Here is a 19,626-nt window from a genome sequence, read left to right on the forward strand (position 1 = left end):
TGACTGTGGAACCCGTTTCTGAATGTGCTCAGTCTGTCGCTATCAATATAGCTCATAAATTAGTTGAAGGCATCTTTTACCTTCTTTAATCGTCTTTGTCTTGTGATGCCAGCATAAAAGTTTGAAGGAAATAAACTCAGTCTTGAAGCTGTGCATGTATCTTTAATCAAAATTAGACATGTTCGTATCACCAGGACAGCAGCAAAAGACATGGAGGGAAATGACAGTTGCGACAAGAGACGTGGAAAAACACTCAAACTGGGCTGAACGAAGGCAGTCGGTGACAAAAGGTTCTGTAACTGCGCCGCTGCACGGAATCACATGAACTAAGATCCCTGTATCTACACTGAAAGTCGACAAACAATGGCAGAAAAAAAGGGGGACAAAAAAAGGGGGAGTCCGTGCAACAAGGAGTAAAAGGCAACCCACCCTCAAGTGAACAAACACTGATTTATTGACAAATAATAAACAGTCAAGAATGGGATTTTTCTGAATCACTCTTTATCTTTTATGGCTTATCAGGGTAGAAAAGTCACACATTTCGTTCAGTCAGTGTAAAGATGCCCCTCCGCCACTACAAAACCAAATTTAAAACTAAAAATAAATGTTTGCAACATGGCCGTCATGTTTGGTCTCTAGAAATCAGAATTCTCTCTCAAGTCTCTGTAAACAGTTTTCTCCTTATCATTTTAACAGATCAGCACATTGTATTATAAAATACACACAAGTATAAAATTCTTTGAAACAGAAAAAAAAAACACACAGAGCCTCTTTGTTGGCGGGGGGTCAGAGGAGGATGAGGAGCAATATTTCAACAGTTTACTTAAAAGTTATTTTCCATTTATACCAGATTATATTTCACATTATTTACATTATTCCATGACATTATCAACCATCACCATTGTCCACCAATTTCCCTGTAATGCAAACCAGCCGTTTGTGCTGTCACAGAGGGTGCTGTTCATTCTGCCCTCTGAGGCCGTGCCTGCGTAGCTGCTTTGTTTATGTTCTCTTTAAAAAAAAATAAAAAATGTTTGCACTGGCGATCTCAAAATTACAGAAACAAAATGTTTAATGCATTTTTTTTTATTGTTGTTGAGAAAATCCTCAAACAAGGAATTCTTTTGAACCGTTTGGGTGATTTTTTTTTTAATTTTTATTGCACTGTCGTGATTACAGTCAAACCTGTTTGCAAAGTGATTCCAGGGCTTTTTGAGTTTCACTTGTTTAGTATATTTCACAAACTTGACAATATTGCCTCTCAGCATGAGCCGCGTCAACTGCTTTGTACAAAACCGAGCACCGTCAGACAACGCTGTTTGGGGGAAAAGAAAAGGGAAAAAATTTTCTGAACCACAATATCGACTGCACTCCTCCTTCGGCCCTGCTCACCACATGAACCTCTGCATGTCCGAGCTGTTGGGCCACTGGAACGTCTTGGTAATGAAGATATAAAGGGTGGCGGCGTTGACTGCTGTGTAGAGCAGTAGCTCCAGGGCCAGTCTAGGCAGGGAGGGGAGGGGCACGTGGAGGCGGTACATCAGGTAGGGGACGATAAAGTACCGGAACTCCAGCAGCTTCTGGGGCACGGTGGCGGCCAGCAGGCACACCAGGAAGCCCAGGCTCCAGAAGAGGGAGCGCGACCTCAGCGAGTCGAAGAAGTTCCACGCGGCGAAGACGTACACCGGCACAAGGGCGAAGCGCGCCAGCTCGTGCCGCTGCACCAGCCGCTTCCACACGTAGAAGGTGTAATGACGATTGTCGGCCAGCAGGTACTGGTGGACGTGGGTGCACTTCCACACCAGGAGCAGTGAGGTGACGGTGAGCAGCAGGAAGAAGAGCGGCTGCCTCCTCAGGGTGTGCAGGAAGCGCAGGACGCGCTGCTGGCACAGCGAGACGGGCAGCGAGAAGACCAGTGTGAAGGAGAAGAAGTAGAAGAGCTGCGGGAAGTGGAGCACGGCCTCGTGATTTTTGCTGTCGCCCACCACGATGCTGCCGTTGAGCGCCACAAACGCCAGGAAGCCAGCGCCAACCGCCGCGTACGGCCAGGTCACCAGCAGCAAAGCCTTAGCGTGGGTGGGCTGAGCCAGGAAGTCCAGGACAAAGAGCAGCACCCTCTTCCCACCGCCCAGGGACAGCGGCACCTGAGACGGCGGCGGCCTTTCGTCCCTCTTCTTGGCGTGCTCCGCTTTCCAGGCCTCGTCCATCCTGACCGCCGCCACCGTGGCAGCGCAAAACGCCACCCAGACCACGTTGGTCTGGCGGAAGAGGATAGCACAGACGCCCAGGGAGGCAGAGGCCTTGTGGCAGCCGTACAGCGTCATGAGGTAGGCGAAGAGGATGAAGAAGGTGGAGCCGACATCCGTGTAGTAGAGGAAGTTGAAGAAGTAGAGCACGGGGAAGGTGGACAGGGAGAGTGCGGAGAGAATGCGGCGAGACGTCGTACGCGTCTGCAAAAAAAACGTGAAAAAGCGACAAATAATTAACTGTGAGGGAAACGTCATTGTTTTCTTTCAAATTTTCATTTTCATCGACAAGTACCTTCTCCCGGTGGTGCAGCTTGCAGACGAGCAGGTAGAGGAGGTACAGGTTGCCGCAGTTGAAGAGCAGGTTGATGAAGCGAAGCATGGCCGTGGAGCACACCACCGCCCCCGTCAGGTTGGCCAGCCGCACCACAGGCTTGATGATCCCCACGGAGACCAGGTAGAGGCCCGGCAGCGTGGTGATCATCGGGTCCCACTGCGCAACCAGTGACAGGTTAAAACAAAAAAGAGAAAAAAGAAAAGAAAAGAAAAACATAGAAACTTTTCAGTTATATTCTACATTCACAATACAGCGCGCAAGTTCAGTTGTTTTGGTCCTGGTTGCTAATCAGTTCACACTGATCTCAAATTCATTCCATTTCAGTCTAAGCTTGAAAAATATACACAGTGCTAAACTACCGTTATCTTTATTTTCATCCCTGACTTGAGTTGGTACTGTTTATCAAAAGAACTCCTCGCATCTTCAGGGGAAAAAATATATCTTTTGCCCTCTGCTACTACTTCCTGGAACAAATCTAAGGCCTAAGAGGATGGGAAAAACAAAACAAAAAAACATTTAGCTGGGGGGCGGTGGGTGCTGCTCATGACGTCACAAGCAGATGATTTCCAGAACGGTCATTTTGGCAGAAAACAATAGCAGAAAAGGATGCACGTTTTCATCTCTAGGGAGTTTTGTTGTGTTCAATAATACTTCATTATGCCAAAGGGTGGCGCTGTGAACGAGCAAGCGAACATTGGGAAGTTCCTCTTGATGCCGTTGCTATACTGGTAGTACTACATGTTCGGGACCGTGTTGAGTCGTTAATGAAACTCCATAAGGGACCGTATGCTGCTTCTCCTTTCGAACCTTCTACACAACAAGTGTGTATGTTGTAGCAGCACATTACTGGACAAGTAAATGGTGGAAATGTCAGTCCTGCACTGAACATGAAAAGACAACGTCATCGCCGACAAAAATTCAAACGAGCAGCAACGATAATCGTGCACTGAGTTTCAGCCAGCCTCAAGTCCTCTTCAGCGGATAACCCCTCCAATAGTGCCAGTTCTATATTGCATGCCCAACGAGGAGATTAAACGTCAAAAGCTGTCAGCTAACCTTAATCCGTTGGACAACAACGGCAGAGGTGCGTGTTACGGCTAACGCTGCTTCTTACGCCCCCTCCCTCCTCACCTCGTTGAATCTCCCATTGCAGTATTTCTGAGCTTGCGGAACGTGAAAGATCTCGTCCATGTAGGGAGCCCTCTGCTCTCGGGTCACCCTGGAGAAGAGCAGGCAAGACACCAAAAAGTTGGTGCTGCAGAGGGCGGTGAAAATATAGCCTTCGAATTTCTCCATGACAGCCAACTGACTCCGACGTGAGGGTAAAAGCAGTTGCGAAGCTAACTGAAATAGTGACTTCTAAACTGCATACCGACCGCAGCTGTTTTTTGTTTGTTTGTTTGATTTGCACCCAGAATGATGCCGCAAGGCGCGAAGAAAACCGACTTGCTCGATCCCTGGTAAACCGGAAGAGACGTTTGACAGCTGGTGGTCCGGTGGAGAAATACTCTCGATCGGAAAACGCTGATTGTCATTCATTCTTGACTTGTAATTCCAGTTTCCTGAAAACAATATCATATTGAATTTATGTAAAGGTCGCACCTAAATTATAAAAGTGCAATTTTCCTATTTTCCCCCTCAAAACTTTTTTTCTTCCCGAACGAGGAACTGTATTTCCATGCGATACCACCGTATTTTATTTCCGCCACCCGAACGGACGACATTCACGTGTAGCGCCGGTGTATTTGCGTTTCCGTGTAGCTTCACCCTACATTCAGTCATCATGTTTTTAAACACACCAACCACAGCTTTTTCACGACCAGAAAGTGACACAAATACTTTTCCTGGATATGAAAAACGCCGCAGAACTGCTAAAATACGCGGCGCCTTGCTAAACGCAACGATGGTGAGATATTTTCATTCAGCTTTGGCAAACCTCTATCAGCACTGGGGTCAAGCCAACCAACAGTTCGACAAAAGCGGTCGATATATTTTTGGAAAATTCTTTGTTGTTAGTTCATTCTTCCAGTACAACACCCCAGGATGCTCCAAACCCAATTTCAGAAATTCTGATGTAGCATTTCAAAATAAAGTTAATCCAAAAATAGACTCTGTGGCTATACTGTACTGGGATTCAGATTAATATTTCTGAGAAATTCCTCATATTCACTACATAATTCCACTGCAAGCAGCTAGTACACCACACCAGTATGTTAAACACTAATTTTCAGAAAATTCTGATATAGCATTTCAAAATAAAGTGCCTATACTTCAATTGTGTAACTTTGTATTTTGGCGCTCACAGGTGGTGGTGAACCCGTGAACCCCTTTCAAGTGCTGGTAGCTGCCAACAAAGCTATGCAGAAAAACGGGAAATTGAAATGTCTTTTTTCATAAATAATATTCAACCTCTCACCAACTAACAACGTAAGTACCCCAATTACTATTCCTCAGTTTTCTATTTTTCAAGATTTAATTTTATACATTTTCTTTTATTTCAATACTGTTTTCCTTTTTTTGTGACACAGATCTCGGAGGCGTTTAAAAGGTTTAGGATCTCTGATGGCGACAACTCTGTCCTGGTGGTGCTGCTCGACAAAGATGACATGCAGCTTGTGTTGCATATCATGGCCATGGTGAACGGAAGGCAGGTTCCAGTGGAAGATTTGTCCTTATTGACAGATCTGGAGAAGATCAAAAAGGTACCTCATTTTATGACTCACTTGTGTGGAAATGTGTCCCCCTGGCCTGTTGTCATGTCACTGTTTTCACAAAATCAGTTTGATCTCCCTTCTGATGCTATTTTCTGTCTATTTCAGCTGTATAAGATCACCCTACTGGAGGACAGGACTGGAACTTTGCTGGATGCAGTTGTTTGCAGAATGGCTACCAAAGATGTCATGTAAATACAGAAGCAAGAAATTACCTTTGTAAATTTAGTTTTGGATCAGCTGTGCTGTTTTTTCCATCATCAACTTGTGCCAAAGCCTTTTGTGCTTTTCATACCTACTCAAATAATCAACCAGTCAATTTTTTTTTAAAACATAATTTTTGTCTTCTCTCTGATGTACTTCTAAGCACCTTTCTCTTTCTGTTTACATGAAACAGTGTTGAAAAATGACTTTCAATTTATTAATCAATTATTCCCTCTGTTACTCAGTCTTCCATCTTCATCTTGGCATCTTGGCCGGTATATATATATATATATATACACACCTGTATATCTGAAAGAACAAAACATTTGGGGCAGTTGTTGTCTAAAACCTTTTGTCTTTATTTATTAAATCATCAGGATGAGGCAGTGAAACTATGTTTTCTTCTTCACAGTATGTTAGTCCATTCAAACAGTACAAGTACATTTTAAAAGTTGTGTTGGAAAGGTCACAGCACTGAGGTATCTACGTGTTAGTCTGGAAGGTTAGCCAGCTCGTCTTTCCCGATGTTGCCTCCGCTCAGGATGCACACCACTTGTTTCCCTTCCAAATCAGGTATCTTGTTGCCGATGATGGCAGCAAATGCGGCAGAGCCAGACGGCTCCACCACAAGTCCAGACCTGTAGAGGTTGGACACAGCTGCCTTGATCTCTTCGTCGTTTATAAGCACAATACCTTCCACGTAACGGCGACATAAGTCAAAGGGAAGAGTGCCTGAGAGGAATTGAGAAAAAAAACAAACTATATTAGCGCTAAAGAAGTACAATTGAGAGAAATGATATTGAAACTTCCGCAAACAAACTTCTGTGTTTTAATGACTTACTGTGAATCAAATTCCTGTTCAAGGACAGTCATTATGTTTTCATTTGAATTGTTATTGGTTAGAATGAGAAACAAAGAACGCACACAGCTGGAATGGTACCTGCAAAGGGAGGTGCTAGTCCTGAGGCTATGCTCTTAGCGTCCATGCCCACAGGCTTCTTCTCAATGAAACTTCGGTACATGGTGCATGCTGGGTGTCAAAAAGAAGCAAAGCCTCACAACAAACCCAATGTTGACAGTCCCACATGTGACTGTTGAAGCTCCTCCTGTGAATTGAGGTGATGTTACTGTGCTGCTTTTACCTCCTTCTGGCTCCACGCCGTAGATTCGGGTCTTTTCGCATCCCGACAGCTTGATGGCAGCTGCCACGCCAGCCAGCAGGCCCCCACCACCACAGCAAACCACCACTACATCAGGTTTAGGCACCGCCTCGAGCACCTCAATGCCTAAACTGGACATTCAAATACGTTGTTGTCTTGCATAATAATCAGCTTTTCAATGAGAATCGAACAATCAAAAGCATCATATGTCCTTTGTGCACCTGGCATGTCCTGCGATCAAATCCAAATCGTCATAGGAGTGCAGGAAGGTCATGTTTTCTTTCTCAACGCAGCGGTTTACGACATCCAGAAGACAGGAAGTCGGAACCCGTTCAACTTCCACCCCGAAACTCTAAAAGACAGTTATAAAACTTTTATTAGAAGGTGAAGTGATTAAAAGTTATTGATGTCTACTGACCTGTATAAGGACAGATCTGGAAACCGGTGCAGTTTCTGGCATCACCACCATGCCCTTTGACCCATAGTATTTGGAAGCATAAGCAAAAGACTTCCCGTAGTTCCCAGCAGACATGGTGACAAAGTGACCACCGCTTTGTCTCCGGGCAAACTGATTGGCCACCCCTCTGATCTTAAAGGACCCTGCCAATCAAATGTAAACGATGAGCCATTAGCGGCAAAAGCTTATTTTGTGACGCAAAGGTGTTTTGATTCCCTCACTGACCAGTTCGCTGCATGTTTTCCAGCTTGATGTGGATGTGGCATTGGATGTTGAGAGGCAGGGTTGTCTGGGACCAGAGGATCATGGGAGTCTTGATGACTCCCAGGGGGCTGCGCCTCACTGTCTCCGTAGCTTCTCTCAGCAGATCCAGAGTGACGGCGTCTGCAGACACCTCGCCCATCTGTGTATGTTAATAAATAGAAACACATGATAAGATTTGCTCTGCACTTTAGATTAGAAGTATGGACGTATTTTGTTTTTTATTTCTGTAGAGCATAATGCCAATTTAATGTCATCTGTCAAATTGTAGATTTTAAACTTGAGTTATACTATATCTTAAAACGTATATGCTGATAGTGGACATGTGATCGTCCGTGTGAAGTAATTTATGGGGGCAGAGGTGAGGGGGGGAAAAAAAAAAAAACTTTAAACACGTTTTCAAAAACGATTTAACACATAATTCACAAAGACCTTAAGACAATTATTTGGGTAATCTATTTTTATATATCTATATATTTAGATATATTTTTTTTATTACCTTGTTTGCAACCGTTCTTCCGAGAGCAGAAATCCGTGGACGTTCAGTGTTACACCTTTTGCGGTCCACACTGTAATTACAGTTCCTTTTTGGAGTGTGTTTCTAGACGGGTGGTATTCTACTACGGACCGCAACATGGCCGCCCCCTCTAGTGGGGATTGGCAGCGATTATTTAACATTTATAGTTTCCAAAAGTTCTGAGTATTGAAACAAGCGCTTATTTTAGACATGGGTTTGGCCAGACACGTGGTGTGCGCCATGTCTGGCGGCGTTGACAGCTCCGTCACCGCATTGCTGTTAAAGAGGAGAGGTGAGAAAAACTTCCTGACACATCTGACAGACCTCACTCATGATTGAACAAGCAACACCATAGTGCCGAGTGAGTGAAAAACGCGGCTTTTGTTTTTCTGTTTCAAAACGAAACACTAAAAACAGACGGGTAAGTTTTGTTCATTGTGTTAGCGTCGAGTTCAATCAACACTGTCGCCCAACTCCCCCCGTACAGGCTACTATGTGACCGGTGTGTTCATGAAGAACTGGGACTCGCTGGACGAGAGTGGGGTGTGCAACGCCGAGAAGGACTGCGAGGACGCCTACAGAGTGTGCCAGAGCCTGGACATCCCCTTTCACCAGGTTTCCTATGTCAAAGAGTACTGGCACGATGTTTTTAGGTAATTTGGAAGCTGATCTTTAAACGTCACATCCTGGTCTGAAAGTGATTATAAGTGCCAGATTTCATCTCTTTTTTCCAGCATGAGCTACATTGTCCAGATCTTATTACCTAACTGTCAATGTTAATTCCTGAAGTCCTTCATCGTCAAATCTCATTTGCTATTGTGGGCAGACCATGCCACGCATGTGACATGACTGGAACATAACTGAGTCTTTGCTGTTTAATCTTCATTCAACATCTTTCTTACTCCTCCAGTAACCTGTTAAAGGAATATGCGAGAGGCAGGACACCAAATCCAGACATACTGTGCAACAAGCACATCAAATTCAACCATTTCCATAAATATGCCATCCACACGCTGGGTAGGTGATATTGACACACATTAGCTACTCACTTGCTTTCCACCCTGTCGTGTTGGTTTATTCATTGCTGTCCTTGACCAAGGCGCCGACGCCATGGCCACTGGCCACTACGCCAGGACGTCGCAAGAAGATGAAGAGGTTTTCCAGCAGTCGCACACAGTTAGACCGTCCATTCTGTTCAGAGACAGATTTGAGAAGAGAAATTGTATGTATGACCCATCAAGCAGTTTATCAAATCCCTCTTCTGAGTCTGGCGTGACCGTCTCTTCTTCCTGTGTTTTTTCCCCTTTTTTTTTTAATGCTCAGCGGTGAGATTGCACAAAGCGGCGGATCACCTGAAAGACCAAACCTTCTTCCTCAGTCAGATCTCCCAGGACGCCTTGCGACAAACCATGTTCCCACTGGCCGGACTTACCAAAGACTTTGTGAAGAAAATTGCAGCTGAGGCTGGATTCCACCATGTGCTGAAGAGGAAAGAGGTAGCCCTGCGCAGACATATCTACCTATCATATCATCCGTTTTCATTAGATTTTAAACAGCATGAGAACAATCGTATTTTCTCACACTATGTTTTCAAATGCTCTTTTTTTTCAGAGTATGGGCATCTGCTTTATTGGACAGCGGAACTTTGAAAACTTTATTTTAGAAGTACGAAGAAATATTGTTATAAATAAATTAATTTAAATGTTTTCTACTTTTTGTAACCAATCAGTTCTGCAAATGTACAGTTAAATTGTATATGTTTCCAGTATCTAGAACCTAAACCAGGAAACGTTGTCTCCATTGAGGATGGGACAGTGGTGGGAACACACAAAGGTGCGTTTGGTGTGTGCTCAGTGCATAGTTTGTCATGAGTTATCTGTCACGCAAACATAATGTGTTCATCTAAGGTCTGAATACAGAACGTACTAATCTGATGCACCACGTAATGAGACAGAACGTGGTCTCACCACGTGGATGTGAGTGATTTTAAAGTTGTTCTTGCTGTTCCTCATTTATCACGCCACTGCCGTGTTTCTGTCTACTCAGGCTGGTTCACCCTGACTCTGGGCCAGAGGGCGAGGATCGGAGGCCAGAGAGACGCCCTGTTTGTGGTGGACAAAGATGTCGCAACTGGGGATGTGTTTGTGGTGAGCAAGCCCTTGGATAGATAGATTGATTGATTGATAGCTTGATTGATTAATACTTTATTAATCCCATAGGAAATGTAGATTCTCAGCTGCATCACAGTCACATAAAGTGCATCAGAACAGCATACAAGAATAAAATACAGTATAAAAGAATAAATAATGGATGTCCTAAAAAGCCAAGGTAGGTGTCGGTCCATCTGCCCGCCCCCAACTCATCTCCACCCCTCCACTCCCCAACACACCACCCCATAGAAGAGTGCGCTGGAATCCACTGCCATTTCCCTTGTCTGAGAGCAGTTGAGCTGCAGGTGGTTCAGGTGACTCCAGGTGGGAACATCCTGGACCCGTACTTCTCTTGTCCCCACCTCTGATACACCCGATAATGGCGGTGTCATCAGAGAACCTCTGCACATGACACAGTTCGGTGCTGTGCATGATGTCTGCTGTGTAGAGGAGGGGGGGCAGTACAATCCCCTGGGGTGCTCCCGTGCTACTGGTCACAATGTCAGATGTGATGGACCCCAAGCTGCCAAATTGAGGTCTGCTGGTGAGGTAGTCTGTGATCCATCAGACAAGCAGTGGGTCCACCTGCATGGTGGTGAGTTTTTCCTTCAGGCAAGAAGGCTTTATGGTGTTAAAGGCGCTGGAGAAATCTATAAAAAGAATTGTCACAGCGCTGCTTTCCCTGTCGAGGTGTCTGGCGGCACACTGCAGGAGATGCAGCACAGCGTCCTCAACTCTAACATTATTCTGATCGCCAAACTGAAGTGGATCCTGGGATTCGGTACTGGGATGATGCAGGATGTTTTTTCCAGAGAGTTGGGACCCTCCCCAGGCGAAGGCTCATGCTGAAAATGTGCTGTAGAGGCCGTGCCAACTCTGCAGCACAGGCCTTTAGCAGCCACAGACACAGTCTGGCCCGGGCCAGCTGCCTTCCTGGGCTGGAGTTTTCCCAGCTCCTGTCGGACCTGGTCTGTGGTGATTGAAATGGCAGGTAAAGGAGAATCAGAGGAGGGCAAAGGAGATGAAGCAGACAGGGGTGGGCAGGATGGGAGAGCTGGTGCAGTGAGGTGAGTTGTAGAGTCAAACCGGTTGAGGAAGGTGTTCAGTTCGTTTGCTCTCACCCTGCTCCCCTCGACAGCAGCGCTGCCTGACATGCAGCCAATGATGGTCATCCCCTTCCATATCAGTGGTCTGCAGCTTCCTCTCTAGCTTCCTCCTCTAGGAGTCCTTTATGCAATCTTTCAGCGCCCTCTGTGCTCTCCTCATCTCCTCAGCATTTTTATTTTTTAATTTATTTTTTCCCTGTTGAGCACAGCTTTCACTTCACTGGTTACTCAGGGTTTGTTATTCTCAAAGCATCTCACTATTTTAACAGTGTAGATGTGTGCTGAGACCACCTGGCTCTGTGTTCACCTGCAACTTCTCTTCTCACTCTGTTCTTCATGTCCCTTGTGGTTCAGGCACCGACAACCAACCACCCAGCTCTCTTCCGTGATACGGTGCGGACCGACCGTTTCCACTGGGTCGCGGTTGACCCTCCTCCTGACCTGGTCAGGACCCAGATGATGGAGTGCCATTTCCGCTTCATTCACCAGATGCCTCTAAGTGAGCTTGGCTTGACTGTTAAGGCGTGCACATCAACCACCGGCAATAATTGAAAGTCAACTAGAAAACATTGCCCCTCTGTGTGTGTGTGTGTGTGTGTGTGTGTGTGTGTGTGTGTGTGTGTGTGTGTGTGTGTGTGTGTGTGTGTGTGTGTGTGTGTGTGTGTGTGTGTGTGTGTGTGTGTGTGTGTGTGTGTGTGTGTGTGTTTAGCTCCATGCACTGTGACGCTAAATATTGATGGCTCCGTGTGGATCTCCCTGTCTCAGCCAATCAGAGCTCTTACGCCCGGACAGGTAATGGCCAGTCTGTGATGAGAACAAAAATTAAATTGTAGTATTAAGTATTTTTTTGTGATGTTTATTTATTTGTTTTCAGTTTGCTGTGCTCTACAAAGGTGATGAATGTCTGGGTAGTGGGAAGATCATTCAGCTGGGGCCCAGCGAATACACACTCCAGAAAGGAAGGGAGCGTCTGTTGGCGGCCGCACAGAACAAAGAGCCGCAGAGCCCTGAATCAGCCAGCTGAGGTAACCGCACAGCCCCTCAGCAAAGCGGAAAACAAGCTTGAGCTGGTAGCTTGTGTTGAGCATGTTGCTCGTTAAAATAAACTGGAGTTAGATTCTGCGCTGGGGAGGACGTCTTGGATCATTGTTGGTTTTAAAGCCTCAACAGTAAGTTGAGTACTTTTGTACTGTGTTATAGTTTGAAATACTTGGAGTACTGGTAAACAATTTGTGGAAGATTGGACGTGTAACATTTACAAGGATCTCTTGTCAAGGAATGTATTATAAAATAAAGTTGTATGTAGAGTATAAAGATATGTGAGGTTTCTATCTGTAACGTTGTCATTCACTGTGTGTCAGTGTAAACCGTGGTTACATCTCTAGGAGGTACAACACATCTCTATGCAAGCCCAGAATTTGGATCTGCTACAAGTTGCCTGATATTAACCCAGATTTACCCTCTTTCAAGGAAATGATTCATCAAACGGAGAGGAAAGAGTACGTGTCTTTGGCCAAATGAGATTTTCTCATTGGAAAAAAAAAAAACGTTGCAATTAATAATGCCACATGTGTAACGCTATTTTGAGAAATAACAATTCTTTTACAAAAAGATTTGTTACCCATTGATCTTACTAAATCTTACAAACTAGGCTTTGAACTGCAAAAAATATTCAAGCCTAAACAGAGTGTGTGTCATAAGATATTTTCTTGCAGATGGATTTAACCCAGATTTAACAAACGGAATGTTTTAACTTGTTGGACTGGTGCATGTCCTGTGCTTATCTTTTAACAGTGCACCACCAGAAAAACCTAATAAAAGGCTGAAAGATTTATGCAGCAGATTTTAACAGTAAAAGTGTCATATTGTGACCTGAACTCAGTATACTGCAAATAAATGATTAACCTTTTTTTTTTTTTTAGCAATAATAATAATGATGATGATGATGATGATGATGATAATAATAGTTTTTACTGTCGTCCTGTATTCTGAAATCTACATATATATTTTGTTAAAATATTAAAAAATTTCTCTTGTCATTTTATGAGTTGTTTTCTGTTTTCCCTTCAGTGTAAATTGTAAAAAGGCTGTTTATTTGATGTTCATGCCAGCCACATTCCCTATGCAGGCACACAAGAACATTTGCAAGTTGTGTCATTGCTCAATGCATTGCTTCGGAACAGAAGTCTCACATATTACCATATTATTTAATATCTGTAAAATTCATTTATGTTACAAAAATATTAATATTTCGAGTATTGTGTCAATTTATGCTGTCTGTGCGTATTTCTGGTTAATTTTGCACGCATTATTATGGGATTGATGCAATTAACCTTTTCAACTTGGTAAACGTTGATCGGTTTCTATACACGTTTAGACGCATGAGGGCGCCATTATACAATTTGACCTCCCAGGGTGAACCTGTTCCGTCTTGAACAATTTTGTCCTGCTCCAAAACCGTACGATGTATCCTGATGAAGGGGGTGAGGGGAATCAGGCTCAGGTTTTTTCTTCTTTTCTCCTTTTTAATTCAAGCTCGTATTACCTTTATCATATTACCTTCTACTGAGAGACGTGTTTGTTTATTCTTTAGTTCGAGTTTCATTTGAGCCGCCTGACAACTTCAAACCGGTTTTCCTTGGGGGTAAAAAGTGAGAGTGCACGCAACATAAATGATCAAAGAACGCAGTAACACGAGGATCCTAGAAAAGGTCGAAGATGAAAACAAAACGGCTTCAAGCCATCTGTTCAGATCATTCTGAAGTTATTTTAAATTTGAAAGTTTGTCAGAAAGCAACTACAAAGTTTCTAAAGTGATCACCCTACCCTAATTATACAGACCTGTACAACCCCCCAACATTTCTATGAGGGAGAGAGAGAGAGTTTATACAACTCAAGAGTTGATAATTCTATTTTCTGGTGTTGGCTTTTCTTAAAGTTTACAAATGTGTAACATTTTCCCAACAAACGGCAAAGAGACTATGGAAACACTTCAATAATTATATCCAGCTCTGACCTCATCACCATTATTTATTTATTATTATTTGACTCGCACAAATCCCTTGAAGAGTGAGCGACACTGTAGGCGCGCGTGGAGGAAATTCACCCAACTCTCACCCTTATTGTCATAACAATGCTATTGCGCGCATTGGTCACCCGGTCAGGACCACTTCCTAAATCTCCATGAGAAAAAAATAAATAAAGGGGCCTCACCCTCCTCCTGTGAAGGCGTCCCTGAGTGGGGAGGGGGGTGGAGAGGCAGCGCAGCAGGTTTTATGGTAATAAGTCCCCGAGGACGAGAGGAGAAGGAGACGGAGGAGGAGGAGGCGCACAGGCACGGAGCCATTTTGTGCTCATTTCAAACTGGCCGTGGCTGAATGCAGCCGCTGCGCGCCGTCTGTGCACACCCAACGCGATGGATGCGGTGCGTCTTTTTCCCTCGTTAAAACTCCGCCATGAGGGATAAAAGTGGAACGCGGTGCTGGCAGAGGGAGAGTTGATGCCGTTTCGCGGACGTTGAGCTGGAGTTGCTTGTTTTGTTTTGTTTTGAATGACTATTTTTGTTTAAAAAGCATGGAGTTGCCGATGTTCTGGACTTGGGTCCTGCTCTGCGTGCCGCTTGCGGGATGTTTGGAGATGCACCTTTCGGAGACTTTACAGCCCGGGACGCTGCTGGCGAACCTGTCGCTCGGAACCGGTTGGACTTACGACGTTGACAGGACTTTATCCGCGCCGGGCGTTCATAACTTTTTCCAAGTAGGGAGTCGCGACGGAGTTATCCGGTTGGCTCGCAAAGTTCACTGTGCGCGTACGCCGCGGAACCCGGCTCCCGTTTTTTTCCGAGCAGGTTCCTCGACGTCGGGAGACATCATTCGGACACAGTTTAACGTGTTTGTCCACGGCCAGGACTGTTTTATTAAATACAGGAGAAAGAAGGCGCCCGGTGAGTCAGATATCCACATCAAACGTCTCTTGAAACTGGGGGCAACTTCCTGCCTACCCGCAGGTAATTTGCTTCTGAGTGTAAACAGCTTTTTGCCTTCTTTCATGCGGAACACCTCCTTCTCAAACAGCTTGTGTGTTGGAAAAGACTTGAGCGCTCTATTGATGTCTGGGGATTTGTTGCTGGACACCGGCTTGTGTCTTGAGCACAGCGAACAAGCAGAGGTGAATCTGCACTGTACGTTGCATGGCTCCCCGGGGGGCAGGCTCTCTCTGCAGATGACTCTGGCTCTGGTAAAAGTGCCTAAGAAACATGCCACACAGGGGATGCCCGGCAAGTTTGCGTACAGGGGCAAGCGACAAGTAAATACATCCCCACAGTTCCAGCTTCCCAACTATCAGGTGTCTGTGCCCGAAAATGAGCCTGCTGGCACACGGGTCATCACTCTAAAAGCAACTGACCCTGATGATGGAGAGGCAGGGAGACTGGAGTACAGCATGGAAGCACTGTTTGACAGCAGGTCCAATGACTTTTTTAGCATTGACTCTCAGACTGGAAGCATCACAACTGTCCAGTCATTGGACAGAGAAATCAAGGACACCCATGTCTTCAAAGTCACTGTCACGGACAACGGCTCCCCTGAAAGATCTGCTACCTCCTACCTCACTGTCACTGTGAGTGACACTAATGACCACAGCCCTGTGTTTGAGCAAAACGAGTATCGTGTTAGCATCCGGGAAAATGTCGAAGTGGGGTTTGAAGTGATGACAATCCGGGCGACTGATGGGGATGCTCCCTCCAATGCCAACATGATTTACAAAATTGTGAACGATGAAGGAGTTAACTCTGTGTTTGAAATTGACCCCCGGAATGGCCTGGTGAGAATCAGAGAGCGGCCAGACAGGGAGATGCAGGCCAAGTACCAGCTGATTGTTGAAGCCAATGATCAGGGCAAAGACCCAGGCCCCCGCAGCGCCACTGCCACTGTCAACATCTCAGTGGAGGATGAGAATGACAACTACCCACAGTTCAGTGAGAAGAAGTACGTTGTGCAGGTCCCAGAAAATGTGGCTGTCAACACTAAAGTCATCCAGGTGGAAGCAACAGACAAGGATGAGGGCAACAACGCCAAAGTTCATTATAGCATTATCAGTGGCAATATTAAGGGACAGTTTTACATCCACTCCCCCACCGGTGCAATCGACGTCATCAATCCTCTTGACTACGAGATGATTCGGGAATATAATCTACGCATAAAGGCTCAAGATGGCGGGAGGCCTCCTCTCATAAATGGCACAGGGATAGTTTTGGTGCAAGTGGTGGATGTGAATGACAATGCCCCCATGTTTGTCAGCACACCTTTCCAGTCTACAGTATTGGAAAATGTTGCCATCGGTTACTCTGTGATCCACATTCAAGCAATTGATGCAGATTCTGGAGAAAATGCCCGCTTGGAATACAGATTAACGGACACTACACCTGGTTTTCCTTTCACCATCAACAACAGCACTGGCTGGATTACAGTGAGTGAAGAGCTTGACAGAGAGACCACAGACTACTACACCTTTGGGGTGGAGGCTAGAGACCATGGGATACCTGTGATGTCATCTTCAGCCAGCGTGAGCATAACTGTGCTTGATGTGAACGACAATGTGCCCACGTTCACAGAAAAAATCTACTCGCTCAAGATCAACGAAGATGCTGTCGTTGGCTCCAGCGTGCTCACGGTTACGGCAGTCGACCGGGACGTCAACAGTGTCGTGACCTATCAGATTTCCAGTGGCAACACCAGGAACCGCTATGCCATCACCAGCCAGAGTGGTGGTGGTCTCATAACTCTGGCGCTCCCCCTGGATTACAAGCAGGAGAGGCAGTACGTCCTGACGATTACTGCGAGTGACGGAACCCGTTATGACACTGCACAGGTGTTCATCAATGTCACAGATGCAAACACGCACCGCCCTGTCTTCCAGAGTTCAAACTATCAGGTGATGCTGGGCGAAGAAAAGCCGGTGGGCTCCACTGTTGTAGTCATCAGCGCGACAGACGAGGACACCGGAGAAAATGCTCGTATTACTTATGAAATGGAGGACAATGTTCCTCAGTTTAAAATTGACCCAGACACAGGTGCAATTACGACACAAATGGAGATTGATTATGAAGATCAGGCCTCGTACACGTTAGCCATTAATGCCAGAGACAATGGCATCCCTCAGAAATCTGATACCACCTATGTTGAGATTATTATCCTTGACGCAAACGATAACACTCCACAGTTTCTTCGAGATATGTACCAAGGGACAGTGTTTGAAGATGCGCCTGTCTACACCAGTGTTCTGCAGATCTCTGCTTCAGATAGAGATTCCGGCTCAAATGGCAGAGTTAGCTATACATTTAATGGTGGCGACGACGGAGATGGGGATTTCGTCATCGAACCTTTCTCTGGTATCATCAGAACTGCCCGCAAACTTGACAGAGAGTATGTTCCTGTATACAATCTGAAGGCCTTTGCTGTGGATCGAGGGGCTCCACCTCTCAAAGCAGCAGTCCCCATTCATGTTGTTGTCCAAGACATCAATGACAACGCTCCAGTGTTTGAGAAGGACGAACTGTTCATTGACGTGGAAGAGAACAGCGATGTTGGGTCCGTTGTGGCCCGGATCACAGCTACTGACCCTGATGAGGGCACCAATGCCCAGATCATGTATCAGATTGTGGAAGGTAATGTCCCAGAGGTTTTCCAGCTTGACATTTTTAACGGTGACTTGACTGCACTCACAGACCTGGATTATGAGACGAGAACTGAGTACGTCATTGTGGTCCAGGCTACGTCGGCACCGCTTGTGAGCCGGGCCACTGTGCATATTCGCCTTGTAGACATGAATGACAACGAGCCAGTGCTGCAGAACTTTGAGATTCTTTTCAACAACTATGTAACCAACAAGTCCAACAGTTTTCCCTCGGGAATTATTGGGAAAGTACCTGCTCATGACCCGGACGTGTCGGATAAGTTGAGATACAAATTCGAATCTGGAAATGAGCTCAATCTGCTGCTGTTGGACGAAGACACGGGGGATCTCAGGCTGAGCAAAGACCTGGACAACGACAGAGCCCTCGAAGCACCGATGAAAATCTCTGTCTCAGGTAACAAATATCTTATTACTCTGTATCTTTTTTTCCACATCTCTTTCGTGTTGATGTATATCTCACTCAAATGTCAATATGGAATTTTCTGCACAGGGAAGGTTTTGACTCTCAGATTGGCTGTCTGTGAAGTAGTGTTTGCTGCAGGCGCTCTCCAGGATCCGGTTGTGCTGCTTTTGTGCCATCTGGGTGATAAATGTTTGTGCGCATGTGGTTGGTTTAGGTAATTAAAAGGTGCAAAGGTTCCAAGGGCAGCCTTAAAACTGAACTTCTTTGTTATTGGAGATATAAAAGCTCACATTATTAGAAGGAATACATACATCCTTGCTCTTCTCTGCATCTTTTACAGTAAGCTGTAGGCTACACTCTTTGAAGTTCAGAGGCTTTTTGACCTCAAGTAGCTGTGCACTTGACATCATGTGACAAGACATCTCTGGGCTCAGTTGCTCTCAAATAGCTCACAATCAGAAATGCCTTGACTTCTCATTGAAAAGGAATTCTAAGAAATAGAGTTTTGGTTTCGGGACAAATAGAAATACTTTCCAATACTGTGGTGGATGTGAAGATTGATTCTCACAACAATACAAGAATTCAGGTTAAGTTGCTGTTTTTTTAATTCTTTAACAGAAGCAGACTTTGTTCTTTCAAGTTAAAGATTAGTCTAATGCAAATATTTGGACTACTTAAATTGTTCCAAAACGGACACAGTAGACACCCTGACACACAATTCAAGAAAGCGCTGGTCACATGAATCAAGCTGTGGGACAGGCAAGGTAAAGCCAAAGGCCCGGACTAACTAACAACCCTGTCACCTATTGACAGCTGCTTGCTCAATGATTGTTTTCCCCCTTCGTGCTTTTTTCTCTTCCTTTATGTTTCCCTGTTTGATTTTTCAGAGCACATGAAGACCTTCAATGGGCAAATTGTCCATAGCTCATTTACAATTAACAATAATTTAAATTTGTCTCAGACGTGACTTTGACAGTCTCTCCATGTGTCGACATCCAACATTCTTTTCACTAAAAGACTTATGGCTTTTCTCTGTCTCTGGCAGAAGACAGGCTGTTCTTTAGTGGTTTATTGCTGTTATAGATAACCTGCAGAGCATCTTAGGGGTAGACATGGTCCACAATAGCTGCAGGCCATAGAACCACTGTGCTTGTGCTTGTCAATAACAGCTGACAGCCCCTGTGGTATCCCTGACTATAATGACCCTATGATGCCTCTGAAGGCACACAAAGGGCATTAAACCCTTTTATTAGCTGCTGTCATGATACATACACACAACTAGAAACTCCAAAAACGTATACATAAGCATGTGTTCATGCACAATTTAACAGACAAGCATGTTCCTAAACAACCTCTTTTGCGGCATCACACTGATGTCAAG

The 19,626-nt window shown here is 45.1% G+C and overlaps 6 protein-coding genes across 12 annotated transcripts in view; 3 read left to right on the forward strand and 3 right to left on the reverse strand.

Annotated features, from left to right (window-relative positions):
* rpap3 (RNA polymerase II associated protein 3) overlaps window positions 1-19,626 on the reverse strand; it is a 196,419-nt gene that overhangs the window by 17,493 nt on the left and 159,300 nt on the right. The window lies entirely within an intron of this gene.
* On the reverse strand, window positions 143-4,071 carry alg10 (ALG10 alpha-1,2-mannosyltransferase). Its single transcript, XM_076051765.1, has 3 exons — window positions 3,715-4,071; window positions 2,542-2,739; window positions 143-2,450 (listed from the first exon to the last, which is right to left on the reverse strand). The coding sequence occupies exons 1-3, from the start codon at window positions 3,877-3,879 to the stop codon at window positions 1,389-1,391; spliced, it is 1,425 nt and encodes a 474-aa protein (XP_075907880.1). The 5' UTR covers window positions 3,880-4,071; the 3' UTR covers window positions 143-1,388.
* Window positions 4,000-7,577, forward strand: tprkb (Tp53rk binding protein). The gene is given in 4 exon segments (XM_076051598.1): window positions 4,000-4,012; window positions 4,889-5,010; window positions 5,112-5,285; window positions 5,403-7,577. Coding segments are annotated over 4 exon segments (396 nt in total). The 3' UTR covers window positions 5,490-7,577.
* On the reverse strand, window positions 5,834-8,004 carry LOC142905211 (L-threonine ammonia-lyase-like). Its single transcript, XM_076051773.1, has 7 exons — window positions 7,876-8,004; window positions 7,341-7,518; window positions 7,077-7,258; window positions 6,880-7,010; window positions 6,641-6,789; window positions 6,439-6,528; window positions 5,834-6,230 (listed from the first exon to the last, which is right to left on the reverse strand). Exons 2-7 carry the CDS (start codon window positions 7,516-7,518, stop codon window positions 5,989-5,991), a joined length of 972 nt encoding a protein of 323 aa, XP_075907888.1. The 5' UTR covers window positions 7,876-8,004; the 3' UTR covers window positions 5,834-5,988.
* Window positions 7,966-12,635, forward strand: trmu (tRNA 5-methylaminomethyl-2-thiouridylate methyltransferase). 3 transcript variants are annotated; one of them, XM_076051766.1, is made up of 11 exons: window positions 7,971-8,185; window positions 8,381-8,546; window positions 8,804-8,910; window positions 8,993-9,115; window positions 9,217-9,389; window positions 9,505-9,558; window positions 9,660-9,726; window positions 9,940-10,040; window positions 11,504-11,648; window positions 11,859-11,941; window positions 12,024-12,635. In XM_076051766.1, the coding sequence occupies exons 1-11, from the start codon at window positions 8,104-8,106 to the stop codon at window positions 12,171-12,173; spliced, it is 1,251 nt and encodes a 416-aa protein (XP_075907881.1). In that variant the 5' UTR covers window positions 7,971-8,103; the 3' UTR covers window positions 12,174-12,635. The 3 variants fall into 3 exon arrangements, with proteins under 3 accessions (XP_075907883.1, XP_075907881.1, XP_075907882.1); XM_076051767.1 differs by having other exon boundaries at window positions 8,137-8,254; XM_076051768.1 differs by lacking the exon at window positions 12,024-12,635 and having other exon boundaries at window positions 7,966-8,185; window positions 11,504-11,742.
* celsr1a (cadherin EGF LAG seven-pass G-type receptor 1a) overlaps window positions 14,434-19,626 on the forward strand; it is a 92,568-nt gene continuing 87,375 nt past the window's right edge. For 4 of the 5 annotated variants that reach the window (XM_076051731.1, XM_076051730.1, XM_076051733.1 and 1 more), the window contains exon 1: window positions 14,435-18,236. In XM_076051731.1, the coding sequence (XP_075907846.1) occupies window positions 14,723-18,236 (3,514 nt within the window). In that variant the 5' untranslated portion in view covers window positions 14,435-14,722. Of the gene's footprint in view, window positions 18,237-19,626 lie in introns of all 5 variants that reach the window. The other variant, XM_076051732.1, reaches the window with a different exon arrangement.

This window comes from Nelusetta ayraudi, unplaced genomic scaffold (genome assembly GCF_046127955.1).
Source record: "Nelusetta ayraudi isolate G7.1 ecotype Tasmania unplaced genomic scaffold, CSIRO-AGI_Nayr_v1 ptg000135l, whole genome shotgun sequence".
NCBI classification, from domain to species: Eukaryota; Metazoa; Chordata; class Actinopteri; order Tetraodontiformes; family Monacanthidae; genus Nelusetta; species Nelusetta ayraudi.